General features: G+C 39.1%; 1 protein-coding gene across 2 annotated transcripts in view; it reads right to left on the bottom strand.

Moving 5' to 3' along the window:
• zdhhc8a (zinc finger DHHC-type palmitoyltransferase 8a) overlaps positions 1–25850 on the bottom strand; it is a 65957-nt gene that overhangs the window by 5781 nt on the left and 34326 nt on the right. For both annotated transcript variants that reach the window (XM_057819687.1, XM_057819688.1), the window contains exons 2-8: positions 20490–20611; positions 16274–16431; positions 13055–13227; positions 12882–12984; positions 9125–9216; positions 6729–6937; positions 1471–1583 (exon numbers count right to left, since the gene is read on the bottom strand). In XM_057819687.1, the coding sequence (XP_057675670.1) occupies positions 1471–1583; positions 6729–6937; positions 9125–9216; positions 12882–12984; positions 13055–13227; positions 16274–16431; positions 20490–20611 (970 nt within the window). The remainder of the gene's footprint in view (positions 1–1470; positions 1584–6728; positions 6938–9124; positions 9217–12881; positions 12985–13054; positions 13228–16273; positions 16432–20489; positions 20612–25850) is intronic.

Below are 25850 nucleotides of genomic sequence, written 5' to 3'. Positions count from 1 at the left end.
TGTATCAAATACTTGTTCTCCCCACTGTACATAAAAGTTTTTTTTTTATTATACTTTGGGGAAAAGGGTAAAAAAAACAAAAACTGTCTTATATGTATCGCTTTCCAATGATAGATCTGAATAAATACATTGAACAAAAAACAAAAGAAAATTGGGGGTGGGGCGCTACTTTCCGGTTTTTCAATTATCGCAGCGGGTTCTGCTCCCCATTAACCGTGAAAAACGAGGATTACTTTATACAGTATAAACAAAAAAAATTAAAAATGGGGGGCTGACACCACTACTCATTTTTTCACTTTACGCGATTGGTTATGGTACCCATTAACAGCGATAAGTGAGGGATCACTGTAGATGGCGGCTACACTTTATTAAATACAGACAATGTCAGCTGACTCTTGGGTGGAAGGAAGCAAAGACCCTTGAATAGTTGCCAGTCAATCATATTGTAAATAAAAAAAAAAGAATAGAAAAAAAATCTTTCAAATTTATGGACGGTCGCTTGGAATTTCCGAGGTACCTAAACAAAATCATCTATGATTCATTGAAGACTCCGCAAAACGTAGGAAAACTTCCTGCGATTGACAGGCGACCATTCGACGAATCCGGTTTCACACTCATAGGCTACGTTCATACTACAGGTCTTAATGCACGAATCCGATTTTTTCGTGTTTTTCCGACTCGAGTGAGGCATTAACTTGACGGTCTGAACGTGACAAGTCGCATAGAACGGGACCATTTCAAATCCGATCTGGGTCACTTTCGTATGTGGTCTAAATCCGATCTGGGCCACATTTTTCCAGACTGTCGCGGCGGTCTGTACTGTCCAGTCCCGCAAATCGGATTTAATGCAGCAATTACGTCATCAAATAGCGAGAGAGTCGTTACCGTAGCGATGCACCTATGCGTTATTAGCGCCTAGCTTGCAGTGAACAGGGTTTTTGAGGAAGGGCTGAGCTTGACAACAGTCATAAAAAATAAAAATGGGTTGAGGATAAGCCTGAGAATGCTCAGTTTTCTCTCTGTTCCAAGTGAGCAATATTTCAACATTGCCTCCACGGCCGAGAGTCGGGACAAATTGCCCGTATGTGTGTGTGACGTGCACGGACAGTGCGTGCATGCTATCGATCCATATAAACTTTGAATATAAGCCTAAACGGGGATTATTTATGTCTGTTATTTGTGTCCACCTTTTGAAAAGCAAAATATGATATCCCTAGAATGACTGATGACGTCTGTCATTTGTTTTGATGCTTCTGCGCATGCGGGTCTTCTTGCTTAGCGCGTGTCGGACTGCGAATTAGTGCGCATGCGTAATACTTGAACGGTCTCAATGGATAAAGGCAGTCTGAACGGGCACGCCAAAAAAACGGATATGACAAAAAATCGGATTCGTGCATTAAGACCTGTAGTATGAACGTAGCCATAGTCAGCTGGGATACACTGGATACACTGAAACGGAAAGACAAGCACCTGCTCTGGAGGAAGAGGTGACGATCCTCGGGAAATGGCCTCCAGAACTGGTCGCAGCTGAGGCACGGTGGGAATGGAGACCGGGATGATAGGTTTAGTGTGATGGCCCATCTCTGGAGAAGTGGAAAAAAATAATTGAAGAACAACGAATAAACACTTGTTTGTGTACTTTATACCAGTGTTTTTCAACCTTTTCTGAGTCACAGCACGTTTTTACATTGGAAAAAAATCTCGCGGCACACCACAGATCAAAAATGTTCCAAAATAACTTTCTGTACAGTATATTTATTTATAAAATACTTTCTCAACATTTATACTTTCTCAGTGTGAAACTTGAGCCTGTTTAGAGGAACCGAAAGCTGATATCTTGGCAGGAATCTTCATCAACAGATCTCAGTCTCTGTTTTTATTTTTTTAAAGCAGTTAGGCTTGAAAAGCTTAGCATTATCGGTAACACTTTACAATATGGGTCTGTTAATTAACATTAGTTAATGCATTTTTAGACAATAACTAATGTTTATATAACATTACAATGATTAATATAATTGCTTATATAACATTTATTAATATATTAATTATCATGAGTTAATGCATTAGCTAATGCAGTGCTTCTCAATTATTTTCTGTCACGCCCCCCCAAGGAAGATGTAAATGTTTCGCGCCCCCCCAAACTCTCTGCCGCCACTGTAAATAGTATCATTTGTCTATAAAATTACTATTATAAATACGCATCTGCCTAACATTGTGTCCTTTTTTTCTAATAAAGAAAAAAAGTAACAGATCAACTTATAATAAAGTATAACTTTATTAACATGGTTTTGTTTGTAACAGAGAAGACTTGACGTGCATCAATTTGCCTGAATTTTTTAAAAAATTCACATCCAAACTAAAAAATACTCAAGGTACATTTTTGACCATTTGATACAGAAAAATAAAATCAGTAAATAATAACAAATTAAAATTGATTGGAAACATTCACTCATGAGGACAATATGCCAAAAAATTTGACCGAAAAAACAAAACTGAATAAAAGAAAAAAAATAAAGTGTCCTTGGACAGGACAGTTTGTATTTTTGCTGCTCACAGTATTTACGTCCTTTGCAATGGTGTGGAGTTATTTTGCGATGAGCATGCTAACAATGCTCACTGGTTTACTGATATAACACTGACAAAGCAGGACGATTGTTGGCAATATTCGTTTTCACTGAAAAAATCAAGCGGCTTAAAAATGAGATTGGCGTCTAATGTCTTTAAGTGGCGTCTTAATTGATTTGGCTTCTGGCTGTCTGCTATAATTATTTTTAGACACAGTAAACAGTTGTCTTTCATCATCACCCACTCTATTAAAAGTCAAAGCTAAAAGGCAAACGGCACGAAAAAAGCGCATTCACGGCGGCCGAGGTAGAACCGTAGGTGAGGGCGGTCGTCGTGACGATCCCAAGCCGAAAATGGCACTTCTCGGGCGACGACGTGAGAACCGGACAAGACCGTGGGTCGCTGCGTGAGTGAGTCCGGTCGGAAAACGGCTTTCGAAAACGGCGGCGGCACACTGCTCTTCATATCTGTTGTCTGTGTGTGCTGAGTGCTCTTCCTTAGTTCAAAAATACTGCGCGCACTCTGAAAATGAGAGCGCCACTGCCACCTACTGAGTGGATGTGCAAGTACACTTTATTCCAGTACGGCAAAAAAAAAAAAAACATGTTCCCCAAGGACACATGCGCCCCCCCTGGCATCGCTCTGCGCCCCCCCAAGGGGGCGCGCCCCACTATTTGAGAAGTACTGAGCTAATGCATTAGTTAATGCAAAACCAGACAGTAACTGATGGTTTGGTAAAATTAAAGATTTATATAGGCCTATATAGGGTTAGGGATTAGGGTTTGTTAACTTAGCATTTATAATTACTTATTTAAGTATTACTTAACCTTAATTAACCATTACTGAATGTTTTTTGGACCCTTATTGCAAAGTGTAGCACACGTATCCCTTAACTAAGAAATTATAAATGCTCAAGTTCCCCCCTCTTAACCTTTATTAACCATTACTGTATGCTTTTTGGACCCTTATTGTAAAGTGTAGCACATGTGTCCCTTAACAAAGAAATTATAAATGCTTAAATTACCCCCCCTTAACCTTTATTAACCATTACTGAATGCTTTTTGGACCCTTTTTGTAAAGTGTAGCACATGTGTCCCTTAACTAAGAAATTTACCAAATTATTAGTTACTGTCTGGTTATGCATTAACAAATGCATTAATTAATGCATTAGCTAATGCATTAACTTATGTTAATTAATATATTAAAAAATGTTAGATAAGCAATTATATTAATCACTGTAATGTTACTTAAACATTATTGTCTTAAAATGCATTAACTAATGCATTAACTCATGTTAATTAATATATTAATAAATGTTAGATAAGGGATTAAATGAATTATTGTCATTAAAGATGTCCCGATCGATCGGGATGATGACATGTAGCATTTAAAGTTTAGTTGTGCCGATTGTCTTATGTTCACATTTCTAATTTTGCTTTTATTTTTTTTCTTTGTGATACTCAGTGCCATAACTGTCAACTCGAGGCCCTTGGCAATCTTACAAATAGTGACGTATGCCCTAACAAATTGAAGACTAATCTTACAACGTTTTATATAGCGTGCAATATGAAACAAAAATAAAACTCAATATTTAAAATAATATGAATTTATTGGTAATATTGTAACTAGAGATATCCCGATCGATCGGGATCGGGTCCGATCACGTCATTTTCAAAGTATCGGAATCTGCAAAAAAATATCGGACATGCCTTTTTTTAATATATATTTTTTCTTTAATTAAATCGTTTTCTAATTGTATTTAACGTTACAGACAAAATGTTTTACACTCATCCAGAGTCTTTAGTTTTGGCTTAAAGTAGGGCTATCAAATTTATCGCGTTAACGGCAGTAATTATTTTTTTTAATTAATCACGTTATTATATTTAACGCAATTAACGCATGCGCTGCACGACCCACTCACGCATTGACGCATTCAATCTATAATGGCGCCGTTTTACCTATATATGGAGCTAAAGGCAGCGTAAAATGAGTAGAGTGAATTTTGGCAGCCTTTGGAGCTTTTTTTAAATTGGCTAAAGCCTTACTATCTCTCTCAACAATTAGAAATATCGTGGGAAGCAATGTGGGGAAGAAAGGTAATAGTTGATCTTTTTCTTAACACCCTATGTTATTTCTCAACGCAGAGAAGATATATCAATTGGTGCCACTACGCACAGTCATGGTTGCACTTCCCATCATGCATTTGGGCAGAACAGTTAAATGGCTACAGTATCATTTACTGAAAGCTCAACAAATACACTAAATGGCAATATTTAGTCACAATATACAAAGTCACATTTATCCTTTAAGAATTACAAGTCTTTCTATCCCTCTCACAGAAAGAATGTTAATAATGTAAATGCTATCTTGAGGATTTATTGTCATAATAAACAAATACAGTACTTATGTACTGTATGTTGAATGTATATATTCGTCCGAGTTTTATTCATTTTTTTCTTAATGCATTGCCAAAATGTATATGATCGGGAAAAATGATCGGGAATGATTGGAATTGAATCAGGAGCAAAAAAAAAAAAAACAATCGGATCGGGAAATATCGAGATCGGCAGATACTCAAACTAAAATGATCGGGATCGGATCGGGAGCAAAAAAAAACATGATCGGAACAACCCTAATTGTCATGTTACTTAAACATGAGTTACGGTCTAAAAATGCATTAACTAAGGGACCCTTATTGTAAAGTGTTACCGAATTATCAGACAGGGGGACTTTAGCAATGTCTTTAACCGCATTAGGGCCGAGTAGCTCACTGACAATTGCTATACAGGCAAGTAGTAATTAAGGTCTCTGCCACAGTGTGGGACTCTGGATTTAGCAACAAGTTCAGCAACAAGGTTTTGGGGGCTTTGTCATTTACCTTTGAAGCTTTTCTCAAAAAAGCTGCCTTTTTCTCTGTGTTTTCACAAAGGCAAACAAAATAGTCCATCGACTTGTTTTGAAGCGACGGGTGTTTCGTTTGGGGATGACGTTTGTAGTGATGTGTCATTCGCGAACGAACCGGCTCTTAGAGCTGGCTCTTTGAAGTAAACGACGGGAGCCGCTCCTAATAGGAGCCGACTTTTTTTTCTCTTGTTTTTTCCCCCTTCGGTTAAAGCCGCACGTGATTGGTTAAGAACCGTGGTAGAAGAGGGAGGGGAGGGTTACACACACGCTGCAGTGAGGAGAAGGGGGAGGGGTTAGAGACACACACAGCAGCACACTGTGAGCGGCACACGAACAGGAGAGACAGGGAGACAAGAGCGAGCTCGATAGCGCTACAGAGAAAAAAACAACCCGGTGGAAAGTGGAAAGGTGAGAAAATGGATAGGAAACGCAGTGGAATTTGGACTAATTTCAACTTAATTTATAGTTCAAAGGCAGAGTGTTGACTGTGCAAGGTTAAAATATCCCATCAATATTATATATCATCTATCATATAAATCGATTATATTTCTAAATATTAATTCATTTCACCCATAATTTTACATTATTTTTGGTAGTAAATTAATTTAAGCAAAAATAAAAAAAAAAAGAGGAGCCATTTGGGAGCTGAAAGAGCCGGCTCTTTTTAGTGAGCCGAGCCAAAAGAACCGGCTCTCTAAAAAGAGCCGGAATTCCCATCACTAACATTTAGGATAGCTGCTCGTGTCGCGTTCAAGAACTGTTCAGATTTCTAGCTGTCAGCCACCTTGCTGCCCTTGATAATGTGTTGGAATAAAACACAGGGGGAGGATTGCCTGTCGTCACATATGGATAAAATGGAAAGGACACTTTCGTGAATATTGACTCTTGACGAGTCTAATCAAATGATGTACAATAGATGTGCTAGGGTCCACATTGTCGTGAACAGCAAGGTATCTGATGGCTAGAAATCCGAGCAGTTATTGAACGCATCAAGAGCAATACTTCGCTCATCTGCACACAACCGCAACTTTTTACCTCCTCCTTCCTTCCTACTGCAACTCTGCCCAACGACGTAAAAAAAAAAATAAAATTAAAATTCGATATTGGATCATTTCTCGCGGCACACCTGACGATCTCTCACGGCACACCGGTTGAAAAACTTTAACAGCTTTATGCTGGCAATATTTGGTAGGCACAACAATGACATGCTCCACCACAAGATGGCAGTAGAAGGTTCAACTCATTGGCTGGCCAAATACCTTCTATTGCAGCCAGGTGACTTTTCAGCAGCCCGTGTTCCGGTTTGGGCGGCAAAGGTGGCGGAGTTTTTTGCTTCTGCGGTGTGCCAGAAACTCTATTGTGTTTGCCGTTGTCTCTCACTTTGACTGACAGATGCCTGTCAAGCTCGGGTCTGAGGAAGGGAGGCTGAATGTGGATCACAGACTTGTTGCAATGTCTGGCTGAGTACCTTGGGATCAAAAAAACAATCTCAATGACACAGCATTTGGAGGGATCAAGCAAATTGTATTGCATTTGTGATGTTATGACTCTAAAGTTGACATTTTACGACAAACTAGAAAAATTTTACATGAAAATCTTCCCCAAAAAAGCAATACTATGAGGAAAACGGTCCTGATTTTAAGATGAAGTCACAATTTATTACAAGAGTCAAGTTCAAATATCATGGAGACTAAATATTAATATATCATCACAATAAAGTCAATGATATTTGGAAGAAAATGTTATTTCCCCAAAGAAAACATTTTTAGAAAATACCCAGATAGCAGATGGACGTTGAAAAAATGTTGGATCAACATTCCGCTGTTGATCTTATATCGTTGAATATACGTCACTTTTGCACCCTCAATTAATGTTGTTTCAACGGTAAAATCCTTACAAATAGAGATGTCCCGAACAATCGGGATGCCGATCGATCGGGTCCGATCACGTCATTTTCAAAGTATCGGAATCGGCAAAAAAATATTGGACATGCCTTTTTTTAATATATAAACTGTATATTTTCTAATTAAATCGTTTTCCAATTGTATTTAACGTTACAAACATAATATGTTACACTCATCCAGAGTCTTTAGTTTAGGCTTAAGGTAGGGTAATCTATTTCTGATAGCGGCGGTAATTAATTTTTAAAAAAATATACCACGTTAAAATAATTAACGCAATTAATGCACGCGCTGCACGACCCACTCTAGCATTGTCGCGCTCAATCTGTAATGGCGCCATTATACCCATATAGAGGGATAAAAGGCAGTGAATAACTAGTAGGGTGAATTTTGGCAGCCTTTGGTGCCTTTTTCTAATTGGCTAAAGCCTTACAATCCCTCTTCTTATGATTAGAAATATCATGAGAAACAATGTGGGGAGGCAAGGTAGCAATTGAACTTAGTCTTAACACCTTAAATTAGTCCCCAACGCAGAGAAGATATATCAATTGGTAGCACTACGCACAGTCATGGTTGCACTTCCCATCATGCATTTGGGCAGAACAGTTACATGGCTACAGTATCATTTACTGAAAGCTCAACAAATACACTAGATGGCAATATTTAGTCACAATATACAAAGTCACATTTATCCTTTAAGAATTACAAGTCTTTCTATCCGTGGATCCCTCTCACAGAAAGAATGTTAATAATGTAAATGCCATCTTGAGGATTTATTGTCATAATAAACAAATACAGTACTTAAGTACTGTATGTTGAATGTATATATTCGTCCGAGTTTTATTCATTTTTTTCTAAATGCATTGCCAAAATGTATATGATCGGGAAAAATTATCGGGAATGATTGGAATTGAATCTGGAGCAAAAAAAAGCAATCGGATCGGGAAATATCGGGATCGGCAGATACTCAAACTAAAACGATCGGATCGGGAGCAAAAAAACATGATCGGAACAACCCTACTTACAAAACCAAACCGTCATTTCGATAATTAATATTGGAACAACGCTGAATCAATGTTATGTTTTCGACCAAAACGCCCGCTCATTCATAATTCAATGACTTTTCAATAACATTTCCCGGTCAATCATAAATCAACTATTTGTAAACATTAGTTCATCAACTATAAAACAATGTTAACCCAACCATCGCCTGACATACCATAGAACAACGTTGTTTCAACGTCACTTGACGTCGAAAATTTCTATGTCAACCATACTGATGATTTTGATGGAAAATCAACGTTTATTCAATATTGGTCTGCTATCTGGGTAGGTCCTCCTTTAAAATTGTTAACGCTGCAATTAGAGAGGACCTTATTAAGAAATTTTTTTTTTTTTTTTTTTTTTTTATTCAAATAGATCTTAAATCCATTAAAAAATCTGTGAATATTGTTAACACTTAACAAAAGCATTTAAGCAGATTTACAAAATGATGGAAAAAATGAACAGATTTTTTAAAAAAAATATTGGTTATAGTAGTTAATAGGTTGGAATTCTATTTTAATAACGTCGCAATATTACAGGAAACTTCTTCTCATTGTACCCCCCAATAAATTCATATTACCAGAAATAACAAATCTTTTCACAATAATAAAGTTGTCAGTTGTCGTTACAAAATTAAAATTGAAATGTGACGTGAATAAGGTGATAACATGATGCGCGTGGGGGAAATATGCCTTAGTGATGGATCTTACCTTGGGGAGATTGGACTGCACACCAGGTATTCCAGATTGTTACAGCACCCACGTGTGAAGGGGTTTACTCCCCCTTGAAACTTCCCGGTGACCTGTTGGAACATCAAACACCCAATGAGCCTCTGACAACTACACTGCAAAAACACACACCCTTAAAACTAGTTAAATTCCCTTGTTTTCAGTGTAAATCTATTAGAAATATGAGTGAAAATATCTGTAAGTGTTTCAAGCAGAGGTTGCGCTAGACTTTTTCGCTGTCTGTCATTTTGACTGACAGGGTCATAAAAATCCGGTCATAATCTATTTTTACCCGTCACTTAAATTTTTAAAATGATAATAATGACATATTCAATAGCAGTGTTGGTCAAAAGTGGTGCATTACTTACTCAACTCTGAATAAATTGAAGAAACTACCAGCCATGTTGTGTCTACTCTCTGCTCTGTTGATTTGTCATCCAAGACTCGGGGTGCGTTCAGGTTTGAGAATAGCGCACGTACTTCTGACTCCAAGCTGTTTGTCCCTGCTCATTCAATTAGGCCACGTTCATACTACAGGTCTTAATGCACAAATCCGATTTTTTTTGTCATATCAGTGCCCGTTCAGACTGCTTTTGTCCATTGAGACCATTCAAGTATTACGCATGCGCTCTAATTCGCAGTCCGACATGCGCCGGTGCGCAGAAGCATCAAAACAAATGACAAGTCATCCGTCATTCCAGGGATATCATATTTTGCTTTTCAAAAGGAGGAGACAAATAACAGACATAAATAATCCCCGTTTAGGCTTATATTCACAGTTTATATGGATCGATAGCATGCACGCACTGTCCGTGCATGTCACACACACATACGGGAAGTTTCCCCCGACTCTCCAAGACGGGCTGCAGCCAGACCCCTCTCCCGACTCTCGGCCATGTAGGAAATGTTGAAATATAGCTCACATAGAGCAGAGAGAAAACCGATCATTCTCATGCTTATCCTCAACCCATTTTTATTTTTTTATGACTGTTGTCAAGCCCGGCCCTTCCCCAAAAGCCGTGTTCACTGCAAGCTAGGCGCTAATAACGCACAGCTGAAATCGGATTTGGGACACTGGACGGTACAGACCGCCACGACAGTCTGGAAAAATGTGGCCCAGATCGGATTTGAACCATATACAAAAATGACCCAGATCGGATTTGAAATGGTCCACTTCTATGCGACTTGTCCCGTTCAGACCGTCAAGTTAATGCCTGACTTGAGTCGGAAAAACACGAAAAAATTGGATTCGTGCATTAAGACCTGTAGAATGAACGTAGCCTTAGACAATGCTCTCCAAAGCTTCCTAACGTTTCCGTGTTTGCTACACCTGAATGCTAGTTCGGAGTCGGACATTTTTCCGAGTAGGGCCAACGACGTCATGCATCAAGAGAGACAATAGCTAATTAATATGCTCACTCGCCATCCTGTGGTCTGGAGTGTGAATTGCAACCTGTCAAAATGACGGATGGACTTCAGTTTTTTTCCATCACTGTTTTAAAAAAACGGTCAACGACGGAAAATATTCGGTTAACGCGACCCCTGGTTTCAAGTAACCTTTACTCACTTAGATTTCTTGAAATAAGAAAAATAGCTATTTAAAAAAAGGCCTAAAAGACCTATTTCAAGCAATAAATGAGTATACATAATCTTAAAAAAAGTCTGTTCGTCAGAAATGCTCTTACTTCAAGAATAGACATTGTTTAAAACATTATTTGAAAGCATTTTTTTCTTGTTTTAGGTGAAAGGTTACCATTTTTAGATGTATGAGTTTAATAAGAACAAAGAGTAATATTTACTTATAATCTGACACATTAATCTGCTAACTAGTCTTTAACGCTCAAAACAAGATGAAAAATTTTGACTAGATTTAAGAAAAATTATCGGATTAAAGATGTAATAAATTTGCAGTGGGAAAGTATAGTAGGCTATACATACACAGTGGGGCAAAATAGTATTCAGTCAGCCACCAATTGTGCTCCCACTTAAAAAGATGAGAGAGGCCTGTAATTGTCATCATAGGTATACATCAACTATGAGAGACAATGAGGAAAAAAACAGAGAAAATCACGTTGTCCGATTTTAAAAGAATTTATTTGAAAATTATGGTGGAAAATAAATATTTGGTCACCTACAAACAAGCAAGATTTCTGGCTCTCACAGAGCTGTAACTTCTTTCAGAGGCTCCTCTGTCTTCTCCACTCGTTACCTGCGTTAATGGCACGTGTTTGAACTGATTCTCAGTTTGAAAGACACCTGTCCACAACCTCAATCAGTCACACTCCAAACTCCACTATGGCTAAGACCATACAGCTTTCAAAGGACACACCAGAAACAAAATTGTAGACCTGACCCTGGCTGGGAAGGCTGAATCTGCAATAGGTAAGCAGCTTGGTGTGAAGACTCCAATTGATAAATAAAAAGACAGCAATTATTAGAAAATAGAAAATATACATGAGTGTTGATAATTTCCCTCTGTCTGGCGCTCCATGCAGGAGCTCACCCTGTGGGGTCAAAATGATCACAAGACCGGTGGGCAAAATTTCCAGAACCACACATAGGGACTTTGTGAATGACCTGCAGAGAACTGGGACCAAAGTAACGAAGGCTACTATCACTACGCCACCAAGAACTGAAATCCTGCAGTGCCAGACGTGTCCCCCTGCTTCAGTCAGTATATGTCCAACCCCATCTGACGATTGCTTGAGATCATTTGGATGGTCCAGAAGTGGACTGGGAGAATGGGATATGGTCAGATGAAACCAAAAATATAACTTTTTGGGAGAAACACAACTTCTCATGCTTGGAGGAGAAAGAATGCTGAATTGCATCCAAAGAACACCATATCTACTGTGAAGCAAGGGGGTGCAAACATCATGCTTTACGGCTGTTTTTCTGCAAAGTGACCTGGACGCCCAATCCGTGTAAAGGAATGGATGAATAGGGCCATATATCGTGAGCTTTTGAGTGAAAACCTTTTTCCATCGGCAAGGGCATTCAAGATGAAACGTGGCTGGGTCTTTCAGCATGACAATGATCGCAAACACACTGCCTGGGAAACAAAAGAGTGGCTTCCTAAGAAGCATTTCAAGGTCTTCGAGTGGCCAAGCCATCTCCAGATTTCAACTCCATAGAGAATCTTTGGAGGGAGTTGAAAGTCCGCGTTGCCCAACAACAACCCCAAAACATCACTGCTCTCAAGGAGCGGACCAAAATACCAGCAACAGTATGTGAAAACCTTGTGAAGACTGAGTGAAAATGTTTTGACCTCTGTCATTGCCAACAAAGGGAATATAACAAGGTATTAAAATGAACTTTTATCCTTGACCAAATACTTATTTTCCACCATAATTTGTAAATAAATTCTTTAAAAATCAAACAAAATGATTTTCTGGATTTTTTTCTTCATTCTATCTCTGATAGTTGAGGTATAATGATAAAAATTAAAGGCCTCTCTATCTTTTTAAGTGGGAGACCTTGCACAAGTGGTGGCTGACTAAATACTTTTTTGACCCACTGTATAAGGGAGAGCGGGGTGGGTTGTCACAATTTTTACTCCTTCATGAATATTAACACGTCTTAGAATACAGGTAGTAACAACCTTCTCCAATGCAGCATGGGTCATCACACACAACATTGTCACTTGTTATTGATATAGGATTTTCTTTAAAAAAGTATGTAAATCTGGATTGAATTTCAGTGTTTTCCACCACTACATGCAATTGCAATTTGGACTCACTTGTTCATTGGTAGTGCGTCCTCTGGACACCAGGAAGAGGTGGAAGCCCGTCAGGCCAAGAACAGGGAAGAGAAACAGGCCCGATATGCTGATCACGACCAAACTGTCGGGAACATTGCTAAGGAAAGGAAGCCTTTTGTGATGAGAGGTATAACTGCCGGCAGTAAGGATACGTGACTGTGCAGTGCAGCTTCCAAAGCTGGTCCGAGTGGTGGAGCACAAAGACCAGGCCGAAGCTTAAGACGCAAACCATGTGACCGGTGAGGGACAGCAGGAAGAGGAAGAAGTAGCGGTAGTTGCGCCTCCCGATGCAGTTGTTCACCCATGGGCAGTGGTGGTCAAAATCCTGCTTAGAGGCACATTTATAGGGAGAATTTGAAGGAAAATGGACTGTTTAAGGCATTGCGTGCAAAAATAAAGTTGAAAAATTATTGGAAAACACGCTAGTTTACGCTACTATGGATAAAACATGATTCATTTAAAGCAGCAAAGTGCGGCCCGTGGTCAAATTTCATCCGGCCCCCAGCCTCTGTCATAAGAGCAATAACGTCTGGCCCGTACACAGACTTAATAAATTGGTCAGCAGTACTGCTACCAGCATATGAAGTAGCTTACACACTAAATGCTGCTCCTCATTTACCCACTAAAAGGCAACAGCACTCTGAGCAACATTGCCCCGTGTGACCCTTGACTTCCAATTTTTTAAAATGGTGACAATCAACAACAACAACAAAAGTTGACTGCGCCGGCCAACGCTTCAAGGATAGGTGGAAATTGAACTATTGCTTCACTAAAATAATGCCACAAAGGCTAGTTGCGAGTTGAAATTATTAATTAAAAAATAAATAAATAAAGGAAATGTGACACACAGAATGGCTTGCTAAAATTTGCTTAAATATATTGTTCTACGTAAAGGACGTCAGCCAAGGTCGGCCCCCCACATTTTTACCACACCAAATCTGGCCCCCTTTGCAAAAAGTTTGGACACCCCTGATTTAAAGTTATAAATTTACACGCAAAAATAATCAAAATTTTACACAATTAAAAGATATCTTCCTAAAAGGAGAATAAAAGAACACATTTTAAATGACTAAAGATACAATTTTTAGGTGGTGGAGTTGAAATATCCAACTTCAACAAACTTCACGGAGGTCTTAATGCAGAAGTTGAAAATTTTTTAATATTAGGCTTAATCTTCGAGTTAGCAGGGGTTAAATTAGTTGGTGTTAGTAATTTATTGATTTCAGGGCTCCGGAGTGGCTGAGCTAGCGCGAGTCAATTGTCCCTTCCTAGCATGCCAATAAAAAAACAATATTAATAGATCTAACATAGTCAAATACATTCAAAATGCAGATCGTTGTTCAAAATACCCATGCACCAATGTCACAAACTGCAGTAATTCATTTATTTATGTACGACTATTTTTTTAGATGCGTAATGCGACCACAATAGAGAGGAATGCTTTGGCCACTCTTGGTCATGCTGCATTCGTGGAAGGTGGGAAGTCAGACTTACCCCAATCGGATTGTACCTGATGCGACCTCAAAGCGTTCCAACAGTTTTCTAAGTATGCCATGAAAAGACATATTGACCTCCAGCAAACATGGCTTTAATAGTGGAAGGGAAAACGATAGCTAAGGTAAATAGGCCACACTGTAAACTGCCTTCTTTAGTTTTAATATTGACGGTCTGCTTTTTCACAGGCAGCGCATTTTGTCAATTGACGTCTGAAGCAACTCGTGAAGTCGGGATACTTTTTTTCCTGACTTCGCGACCAAGGCCCCCCAGTTCGAGTGGCGTTCCAATGATATTTATCCTGGTAAACTCCGATTTGCCACCTTCCTCGAATGCAGCATCAGTCTATAGAGCCTTGACTAAAGAATGGCAACATGGTGAAACGTACATTTAGAGGCTGTGGAAACAAACAGAAGAAATGGGCAAATGAGAGTTTCCACAAATTCACTATGAAGAATGAGGAACAATACAAACTGTGGATACTTGCTGCTGGCTACGACATAAACAAACCGGTGGAAAAAATATCACTCCGCTCTGTAGCCTGTTACCTACAGAACTACTGGATTACAAATGTTGCTGTATATACATGCAACTCTATTGATTGTAGGAGTGGGAACCTCTTGGTACCTCGCGGTACGATACAATTTGCAATACAAAGCTCACGATAACGATGATCTGACAAAATGGCGATACAACGATTATCAATACATTGGTCAGGAAATCATTCTAGGAGATTCTACAAACAACTAATGAACAAAAAAACAAGCTTCTGCTGTGAATTGGAATGAGTTTATCACTAGTAGACGTCCAATCCATTTGAACTGGGAGGGTGGCAGCGAATGAACATTCGTTCATTCGCTGCCATCCCTCCCACTTCAAACGGATTGAACGTCTATGGCCGTCAGTGACAGCCAATGCCAGGCAATGAGGTAATTTTGGGCAATTAAAGGTCATTTACCTGTTGATTTTCAGTTACTTCCTGTTGATTTTGGGGTATTTTATGGGTCACTTCCTGTTTATTTTGAGTTACAGAACGGGAAGTGACCTGGGAATCACCCGAATGAATAGGCAGTGACTCAAACTCAACAGGAAATGACCTGTAAAGGCCCTAAAATGAACAGCAAGTGACCTGTAAATGCCCTGAAAATCGGACAGAATAACTGTAAAGGCTCTGGTTTCGAATGAACAGACGTTCCCAGTCTAAATGGATTGAGCGTCGAGCACCACCAATGCAGCCTTGGAGTTAACTGGGACACTATTATGGTGGAAGATTTTGGTAGCAACTTGTTGGTTCCTTTTTTTTTTATATTCTTTTTTTTAAACAGTGACACCTTTTTAAAACGATATCTCGATTCTTGGCAGGAGCATATCGATAACCTTTTGGGATACAAAGAATCACGATATATCACCATTTCGATATTTTGTCACACCCCTAATTGATTGCATGGGTCATCTGTGATTTTCATGCGTGTATATGCTGTCTTTTATTGGCATGCTAGGACAGGCTCATTGACTCGCACTAGCTTAGCCACGCCGGAGCCCGGAAACTAATAAATAACTAATTAACTGCACGGAATTTCTTGAAATCAACTCCACCGACTAATTAAACCCCCACTAACTTGAAGATTAAGCCCCTTCAACTTCCCCTTTAAGGACATGCCAATTGATATAATTTTGTTTATTGTGTTACATATTAATGTTACTAATGATTTAATGTGCATAGCAATGCATAGAAATGCATAAGTGATGCTACAACAATCTAACATTATATTGGCCATGGGGTGGCCAGCGAACTTATAGGGGGGGGCTGTGGCCACCATTGCAGGTTACTCCTATATAAAGGGCACGATTGTTTAAAAAGAATTGACCCAACTGACCTCTACGCAGCGATCGCACACGCTGCAGTGTGAACATCGCGGCGGCCTGTAGAAGTGACAGGAGGCGCACCACTTCATCCGCACTTGGATGCCCCTCACGTCCACATTCTTGTAGAGGGGCGCCCTTAACTCGTCATCCTTGTCCTCGTCTTCATCAGCTGCCGGTTGGAGGGATCGAGTTAAATTGTTAAATTGTGTGACTCGCGACAGTCAGATGGTCCAACAAATCAGCCTTCCCTTGGACAGAGTATACTGCACAGTTTGCGCAGCGGGTTTTGCTGTGTTCTTTGCATCATGCAAAACGTCGTGTGTTAATACTCAGCAGGGCCAAGAACGAAAAGCTGTATTTGGTATGTGGCAAAAGTGGTTTTGCCATGTGGCATTTTTTTGCCATGAGGAAAAATTGATTTTGCCAGGTGGCATTTTTATGCCATGTGGCAAAATTGATTTTGCCATGTGGCATTTTTTTTGTATGTGGCAAAATGGATTTTGGCAAGTGGCATTTTTTTTTGCCTTGTAGCAAAATTGATTTTGTCATGTGGCATTTTTTTTGTATGTGGCAAAATGGATTTTGGCAAGTGGCATTTTTTTGCCTTGTAACAGAATTGATTTTGTCTAGGGCTGTCAAAATGATCGCGTTAACGGGTGGTAATAAATTATTTTGATTAATCACGTTAAAATATGTGACGCAATTAACGCACATTCCCCGCTCAGACAGATTTAAATGACAGTACAGTGAATGCCCACTTGTTAATTGTGTTTTGTGGAGTTCTGCTGCCCTCTACTGGCGCTTGGGTGTGACTGATTTTATAGGCTTCAGCACCCATGAGCATTGTGTAAGTAATTATTGACATCAACAATGGGGGGCTACTAGTTTATTTTTTGATTGAAAATTTTACAAATTTTATTAAAACGAAAACATTAAGAGGGGTTTTAATATAAAATTTCTACAACTTGTACTAACATTTATCTTTTAAGAACTACAAGTCTTTCTATCCATGGATCGCTTTAACAGAATGTTAATAATGTTAATGCTATCTTGTTGATTTATTATTATAACAAACAAATACAGTGCTTATGTACCGCATGTTGAATATATATATCCATCTTGGGTCTTATCTTTCCATTCCAACAATAATTTACAGAAAAATATGGCATACTTTATAGATGGTTTGAATTGCGATTAATTGTGATTAATTACGATTAATTAATTTTTAAGCTGTAATTAACTCGATTAAAAATTTTAATCGTTTGACAGCCCTAATTTTGTCATGTGGCATTTTTTTTTTATGTGGCAAAATGGATTTCGGTATGTGGCATTTTTTTTTTGGAGGGGGGGGGGGGGTATAGTATTTTTGCAGGTCATGCACGTCCATGCCATTCACGGCTATGCACATCCAAATTTTCCATTTGTATTAAATGGAAGGAAAAACACGCGTGGCTTAGCCTCATGGCAAAAAAATGCCTCATAGCAAAATCAATTTTGCCACATGGCAAAAAAATGCCAGATGGCAAAATCAATTTAGTACACATACCAAATACCAGTTTTCTTTCTCGCTGTGTCTCTTTTACGTTCACATTTACAGTATTTTTTTATGTATCGTTAAAATCAGGGGCCGCAATTGGCCCGTGGTCCAGTCTTTATTAGCCCAAAGCAAATTATGAAAATATCAGAAAATCTGCCCCGCAAAAGTAGGGATGTCCCGATCCAATCACGTGATTTGAAATCGGGCCGATCGCGCCATTTTTCAGAGGATCGGAAATGGTGAAAAGGATCGGGTTTTTAATATAAAAAAATATTTTCATGTTTTTCTGCTTCATGCTCGTACAGCACCACAGCCTCTCACCCTCCCTCCTGCTAAGCGGTGTGGCCATTTTGCTTAGCTTGCATTTGGTACTTAAAGGTAACAATGATCACAGGTTTGTAGGTTTGATCTTGCCAGAGAAACATGGTAGCTCTACGATCAAAGGCACAAATGTGTCAATCATCGTTAAAAATGCATAAGTGCGCTGTGGCAAGTCATTGTGTAAGAAAGATGCTCTTCTCAGCAGTGTGAGCGTCAAAGCGTGAGTGGATTTTAGTGGACTCACTCAATGAAGCATTTAATAAAGACAAGCATTTTTCTATGTTATTCTTGTTTGAAAATAATTCAAATTTAGGGCTGTCAAATTTATCGCGTTAACGGGCGGTAATTAATTTTTTTCAATTGATCACATCAAAGAATTTGACGCATTTAACGCATATGCCCCGCTCAAACAGATCACAATGACAGCACAATGTCATGTCCACTTGTTACTTGTGTTTTTTTGGTGTTTTGTCGCCCTCTGCTGGTGCTTGGGTGCAACTGATTTTATGGGTTTCAGCACGCTCTGCTGACATGATTATGTCGACGCGAACTCATACCAATTCAGTGCTCTACAGACCAGCTAACGTCTGCATTCAGTATTCAGTGGCAGTTCTCGCAGTCTCATCACGCTGTTTGTGTCTTATACATCCATCGCTACTGAGTTGCATTCTTTCTTTGTATATATTCATGAGCATTGTGTAATTATTGGTGATGTACATTTCATTTTGTTTACATATATGGTGCAATGTAGTTACATTATTTGTTGCTTGTGAGCTAATTGGTTCGTGCTACTGCTCAAATGGACACGTGAGTGTATACTTTGTGTTGTTTTGTAACTTGTGCAAGTTATTGACACAATGTTTATTATTTTCAGTTTTACAATAATCAGAAGCATGCTCCTGTCAAGAGAATTGATGACTACAGTAAAGCCCATTCAACTTTGCCTCAACGTCTGATTCCTCTTTGGAGCTTCTGATGTTCGCTATCTGTCAAATTGTGTACTCACACATTGAGGACAGAATACAGAGCAAAAATAATATTCCTATCTCTCAAAAAAATAATGTTCACAAAAAGAAAAGCATTTCTATCTGTATTAATGAGGCTCAGACTTTGGACAAACTATTCAAACATTTCGTTTAGCTGTCGTTTAGCTCGACAAATACACTGGATGGCAATATTCAGTCACAATATACAAACGATCAGAGGTCTCGTACGTTGTGAAGCCAGCACTCAAATGATGTACAATGGATGGACAAGTAAACAGGGAACTACGGTGTCGGTCGAGGGACAAAACGCACTCATTGGCTTGAGTTCTAAGTAATTTAAAACTCGCCATTGACACCTTGTGGTGTATTTCAATCACTACCTTACGTAGTTAAAGACATTGTGGAAGAATGGCAGGGAGCCCATGTGACGTCACCGCTCGGCAACATCAACAATGACGAGCTACTAGTTTATTTTTTGATTGAAAATTTTACAAATTTTATTGAAACGAAAAAATTAAGAGGGGTTTTAATATAAAAATCCTATAACTTGTACTAACATTTATCTTTTAAGAACTACAAGTCTTTCTATCCATGGATCCCTTTAACAGAATGTTAATCATGTTAATGCCATCTTGTTGATTTATTGTTATAATAAACAAATACAGTGCTTATGTACAGTATGTTGAATGTGTATATCCGTCTTGTGTCTTATCTTTCCATTCCAACAATAATTTACAGAAAAATATGGCATATATTATAGATGGTTTGAATTGCGATTAATTACGATTAATTAATTTTTAAGTTGTAATTAATGCGATTAAAAACTGTAATCGTTTGACAGCCCTATCAAATTATGACGGCGGCATGGTGGGACAGTAACATGATTGGAACTTCTATACAAAAACAGGACTCGGTATCGGATGATTCTCCGAATCAGGTGACTCGGACTCAGGTACAAAAATATGCAATCGGGGCATCTCTACGCACAAATTTAAATTCAGCCTACATTCTATTGCACTTCTCAGTTTTAACACCAGATAGAGCTAGTCACTTAAACAATGCTTCAATATTAGCTCAGGGGTCAAAAACTGACAATATGTTGAAATCAATGTAGAAAACTGTGCAGAATTTCATTCATTTTTCTTTCAAATGAAATCTTTTTTTGTTTGTTTGTTTACAGTAATTTCTTATCTGTCCAAGACATTTTGACACACTGTGACAACCAATTCTAATAATTTCAGTACTAATATAGCTCAACACAACACTCTGGTGATTGCGTTATCGTCAGTATGACAACCACCCCTTATAGAAAAATAAATACGAATAAGACGAAATATGATGGTCTGACAGAAAACTGGGAGTTCAATCATCCCATTCACTCACCCATGGGGAGAACGCCAGCATCCGTAAACGTAGCCATGGTGAAGTTGGCCAGCACGAAAAGGAAAAGGGCGGCGCAGCATGGAGGCACGGCAGGGCAGATGGTCACTGCCAACCATGGGCATCTGTCGAGTCACCATAAAAGAAAATATATCAATATAAATTGTACGGAGGATTTTCCATTCATGAAAATTGTTTAGAGCGAGACTTTGTGCATTTGTATGTGTGTTCGGCTATTAATGTTAGCCTAATGCTATAGTTCACTCAAATTAACGACAGTGACAAATAAACTATAACTACCAATAGGTTATGTAATGTTAATGGGTCATCAAAATACGGTAAACTTTTTTACATTAACGGCGTGGAAATAAGACATACGGGGTTTTTATCAATCAATCAATCAATCAACTTTATTTGTATAGCACATTTTAAAAATCCGCCAAGGAGTCCAAAGTGCTTCACATACCATAAAACAGCAAAATAAGTTGACTTTCAAAGATAAAACAAACACATAAAAATAAAATCAATAAAAGACAAGGTCATAAATAGTCATTGCACATTAAAAGCTGAAGAAAAATAAAATGTTTTAAGGCGTGATTTAAAATTCATAAGTGAAGGGGCTTGTCTAATATTAAGTGGTAATTGGTTCCACATCCTGGGCGCCATCACCGCAAATGCACGGTCACCCCTAAGCGTCAGCCTTGATCTTAGGACTACTAGAAGCAGGTGGTCAGCTGATCTGAGGGTTCTGGTTGGACTGTAAGGCTGAAGCAGTTCTGACAGATATGGCGGCGCAAGATTATTCAAACATTTAAAAACAAATAATAATATCTTAAAATGTATTCGGTAATGTACTGGGAGCCAGTGAAGAGATGCTAAAATCGGGGTGATATGTTCGCGCCTGCGGGTTCTAGGTAGGAGTAGAGCAGCAGAGTTTTGTACAAGTTGCAGACGGGCCAGTGCAGCCTGACTGACGCCTGCACACAAAGAATTACCATAATCCAGCCGAGTTATGACAAAAGCATGAATCAATTTCTCCAAATCAGAGCGTGAAACAATAGATTTCACTTTAGCAATCTGGCAAAGCTGATAAAAACAGTCCCGTACAACACAAGAAATCTGCCTCTCAAATTTAAAATCAGAATCAAATTGGACCCCTAGATTTTTGACATAGTTCTTAAGAAACGGAGACAATGAACCGAGGTCAACATTCAGGGAGGCCTGGCTACTTGGTCCGAACACCATGACTTCAGTCTTGCTGTCATTCAAACTTAAAAAATTAAGTGAAAGCCAGGGCTTTATATCGTTGAGGCATTCAATGAGTTGACAGAGAGTGCCATTTTGCGCTATTGGAAAAAAGATCTGACAGTCATCAGCACACAAATGAAATAAAACACCATGTTTCCTAAAAACAGAACCAAGAGGCAATAAATAAAGCCAAAATAAAAGAGGGCCGAGAACAGATCCCTGGGGAACCCCGTGTGGAAGCGATGCGTTTTTGGACATGAAATTGCCCATTTTTACACTTTTACATTCTTATGGTATGTACTTCCTCAATCAAAATACATAAGGCCAAGACCTGAGTGGAACAACACTTCTTTATTCGGTGTGCTTCTCATCATATGTGCACATGACTCATCACAGAGGTTTCTTTTTACTACACCCACAGGGAGTGCACAACTATGGCAACAGCAGTCTGACATAAATATGTTACAATATAATATGCTTTGAGTGGCTTGTGACCAGGCTTGCCAACAGGCCAAAAGTTTGGACAAACCATAGACTTCATTACCGATTGACGTGACACTTTGTCATTCTTTGCGTAACTCCTTTTCAGAGGGGGCCGAGCTTCATTTAGTAATAGCCAAAGACGGCACACGCTCATGTCAGATTTAAGCTTGGATTTTTGAAGAACTACAAAAGCTGTACAGCATACAAACAGGAAGGATTGTGTCAGGAGTTATTTGTCCGAGGATTCAAGGTAAAAATTATATTTTTTGTACCATGCATGTGTGATTGAAGCATTTATTCGCAGGAATTTTCTACTTTGTTTACATATGGAAGCGGCTAATTTTCGAAACTGACTAGCCTCATAGTTGGCAATATTTACGCAAAATAAATGTACCTGCACATTTTTTTGCTGTTAACCAAGAATCGAGACATCCATATCTATAAAGAATTTAGGGATTTAAGCATTTATTAACAATAATTTTCGCCACAAAAACTCTGTTTAAGCCAGGCGGCCGCTAGCCTCATTCGCTAACAGAGTAGCATTGTACTCTGACAATATATGTAAAATAAACACTAACTGCACGGTTTCTTTGCTTTTAACCAAGAGTCGGGACTGTTTTTACATCCATATCTATAAAGAATTAAGGGATTTAAGCATTTATTCACAAGAATTTTGCCAGAACAGCTCTGTTTACGCCAGGCGGCCGCTAGCCTCATTCACTAACAGGGTAGCATTGTACTCCGACAATATACGTAAAATAAAGGCTAACTGGACAGTTTCTTTGCTTTTAACCAAGAGTCGAGACCGTTTTACGTCCATATCTATGAAGAATTTGGGGATTTAAGTATTTATTCACATGATTTTTTTTGCCAGAAAAGCTCTGTTTTAGCCAGGCGGCCGCTAACCTGATTCACTAACAGAGTAACATTGTACGCCGACAATATACGTAAAATAATCCCTAACTGCACAGTTTCTTTACTTTTAACCGAGAATCCAGACTGTTTTACATCCATATCTATGAAGAATTTGGAGATTTAAGCATTTATTCACAATAATTTTTGCCAGAAAAGCTCTGGCTATGCCAGGCGGCCGCTAGCCTCATTCGCTAATAGGGTAGCATTGTCCTCCGACAATATACGTAAAATAAAGGCTAACTGCACAGTTTCTTTGCTTTTAACCAAGAACCCAGACTGTTTTATGTCCATATCTATGAAGAATTCAGAGATTTAAGCATTTATTCACAAGAATTTTTGCCAGAAAAGCTCTGGTTACGCCAGGCAGCTGCTAGCCTCATTCGCTAACAGTATACAGTATAGTCTATAACAGGGGTGTCCAAACTTTTTGCATAGGGGGCCAGATTTGGTGTGGTAAAAATGTCGGGGGCCGACCTTGGCTGACGTCCTTTACGTAGAACAATATATTTAAGCAAATTTTAGCAAGCCATTCAGCGTGTCACATTTGCTTAACTATTTTTTTTCTCTTTCGACTCTCGGGCTCTTGCGAAATACTGCTGCTGTGACATTAAACTAGCTTCAAGTTGCTTCAATTTCTCACTGCGAATCTTCCCTGTTATCTTGTCGTACATGTCAGCGTGTCTTGTTTGGTAATATCGCCTCACATTGAAATCTTTAAAAACAGCGACGTCTCTTTGCAAATGAGGCAGACACAGTTTTTGCGTATTTTAGTGAAGAAATAGTCTAATTTCCACCTATCCTTGAAGCGTCGGCCGTCACAGTCAACTTACTTTTTTTTTGTTGATTGTCATCATTTTAGAAAATAGATGTAATGGGAGTAAGGTTGCTTAGCCCTTAAATACCTCCAACATGAAGCAATAATCCGAGACTAAAGTAATAATAAAGTCCGAATGAAACCTTTTTTTCAAGTTTGTAAAAAGAAAAGTCAAAATGAATATGTGTAATAAGCGCTCTATATCTATAACTCATGCTAAATCATGTTTTTTTTTTTTCTCATGGAACCTGCAAATGCATGTGTTGACTTGCATCCATCACTTTTTTTTTTTTTCAAAAAGAAATGTCAAAATTATAAATTAGTCTCAAAATCATGAAATTTTAGTTGTATCAAATGTGATACATTTGGCATAAAGGGTTAAAGTGCTGCTGCCTTTTAGTGGGTAAATGAGGGGCAGCATTTTGTGTGTAAACTACTTCAAATGTTGGTTGCAGTAGTGCTGACCAGTTCATTAAGTCTGTGTTCGGACCAGAGGTTATTGATTTTATGACAGATGCTGGGGGCCGGATGAAATTTGACCACGGGCCGCATTTGGCCCCCGGGCCGGACTTTGGACATGTCTGGTCTATAATGATTATAAAGGGCTATTCTCGTCTACAATAAGTTGTGATTGTATATAGAATTTATTAATAATCTATTTACATATTATTTATAATTGATTCTGCTGTTCTTCTGTTTTCCTGCAATTTATTGCTTTATAAATGGAGTTAGGACCTTTAATGTGTTGCATTGAATGAGGTGTGTCCAAACTTTTGGCCTGTACTGTAGGTACTGCGGTACCAATCAGACCTTCCTGTATTCCGGGTTGTCCCATGCAATCCAGGACTGTTGTCAACCCTACTTTCAACCTCAGTTAGCTATTATTCTCTTAGCCAAGGCCGGCGCTAAGGGGTGTGCTGGAGGTGCAGCCGCACCCAGATCCAGGTCTCAAGGGGGCCCGGTTTGCAGACGTAAAGGGGTGTGGTTGGGCGAGGGGAGGCTCAAACAGAAAGATAAGATGATGTCGTCTGAAAGATGGTCGTCTGGAGGGGCCCCCAACAAATCTAAGATTATCAAGCTAACAAAGCTAACATTATCAAAGTGTTTGGTTTCCTAACAGTTTTCCATTTCCCCTAACAATGCGTGGAGAAAAAGTGTGTCACGTGAGTATCCGTCCATGCTCAGGTTGAGGTTAACACAAATCAGGGCCACAACAAAGATTTAACGTGAATAATCCTCATTCCGTTTATTCCCACGGCAGCGGCGTTGGATCCCAAAAGTAATTGTTTACAGTGAAAGATAAGCGAGTATTAGCGCGTGTTCATCACTGCTCCCACATCAAGGGGATTACCAAGGGACTGGGGGTCCCTCCGGGCTGCGGCGACACAATTATTTTCACTGGAGATTAATCTAATGATTATATGCTAATTGTTTATTTTGGTCCATTTGTTTTAAATGGTAGGCGACCATAAAATTGCAAAGAAAAAAAAAATAACAAAGTACCGTATTGCCCGTTGTCTTATTTTTATGGCGTTGCCGTGATATTACATGCTTGATGATGTCACGGCTGCGTGAGATTAGACGGCGGATCCGTGTAATCAGGTTACACAGTGGGAGTACTCTAGGATGACTGGCAATGTTCATAGTGCTTGATTAAGATGAATACATCGTTCCAAATATTAGAAGAAAACTGCACGGCAATATTGAACGTATCGTGAAGTTAGAAGCACACTTTAAGTCAAAAGTGAGCAAAGGCGCATTGGCAAGTGAGGAGCGGGTAACGGTGAGGTAAGGCAATGGGGGAGGGGTCCCCGTTGCTGATGCCATGCCAGATGCGAACCCACTAATCCCCCACTCCCCACCAGATTATAAACTCTGGATTACAGGCCCTTTCGGCCAGTCCA

Source organism: Corythoichthys intestinalis, chromosome 17, assembly GCF_030265065.1.
Source record: "Corythoichthys intestinalis isolate RoL2023-P3 chromosome 17, ASM3026506v1, whole genome shotgun sequence".
Classification (NCBI taxonomy): domain Eukaryota; kingdom Metazoa; phylum Chordata; class Actinopteri; order Syngnathiformes; family Syngnathidae; genus Corythoichthys; species Corythoichthys intestinalis.
Note: the sequence above shows the minus strand (reverse complement) of the source record. Positions and strands in the feature narration are given on the sequence as shown.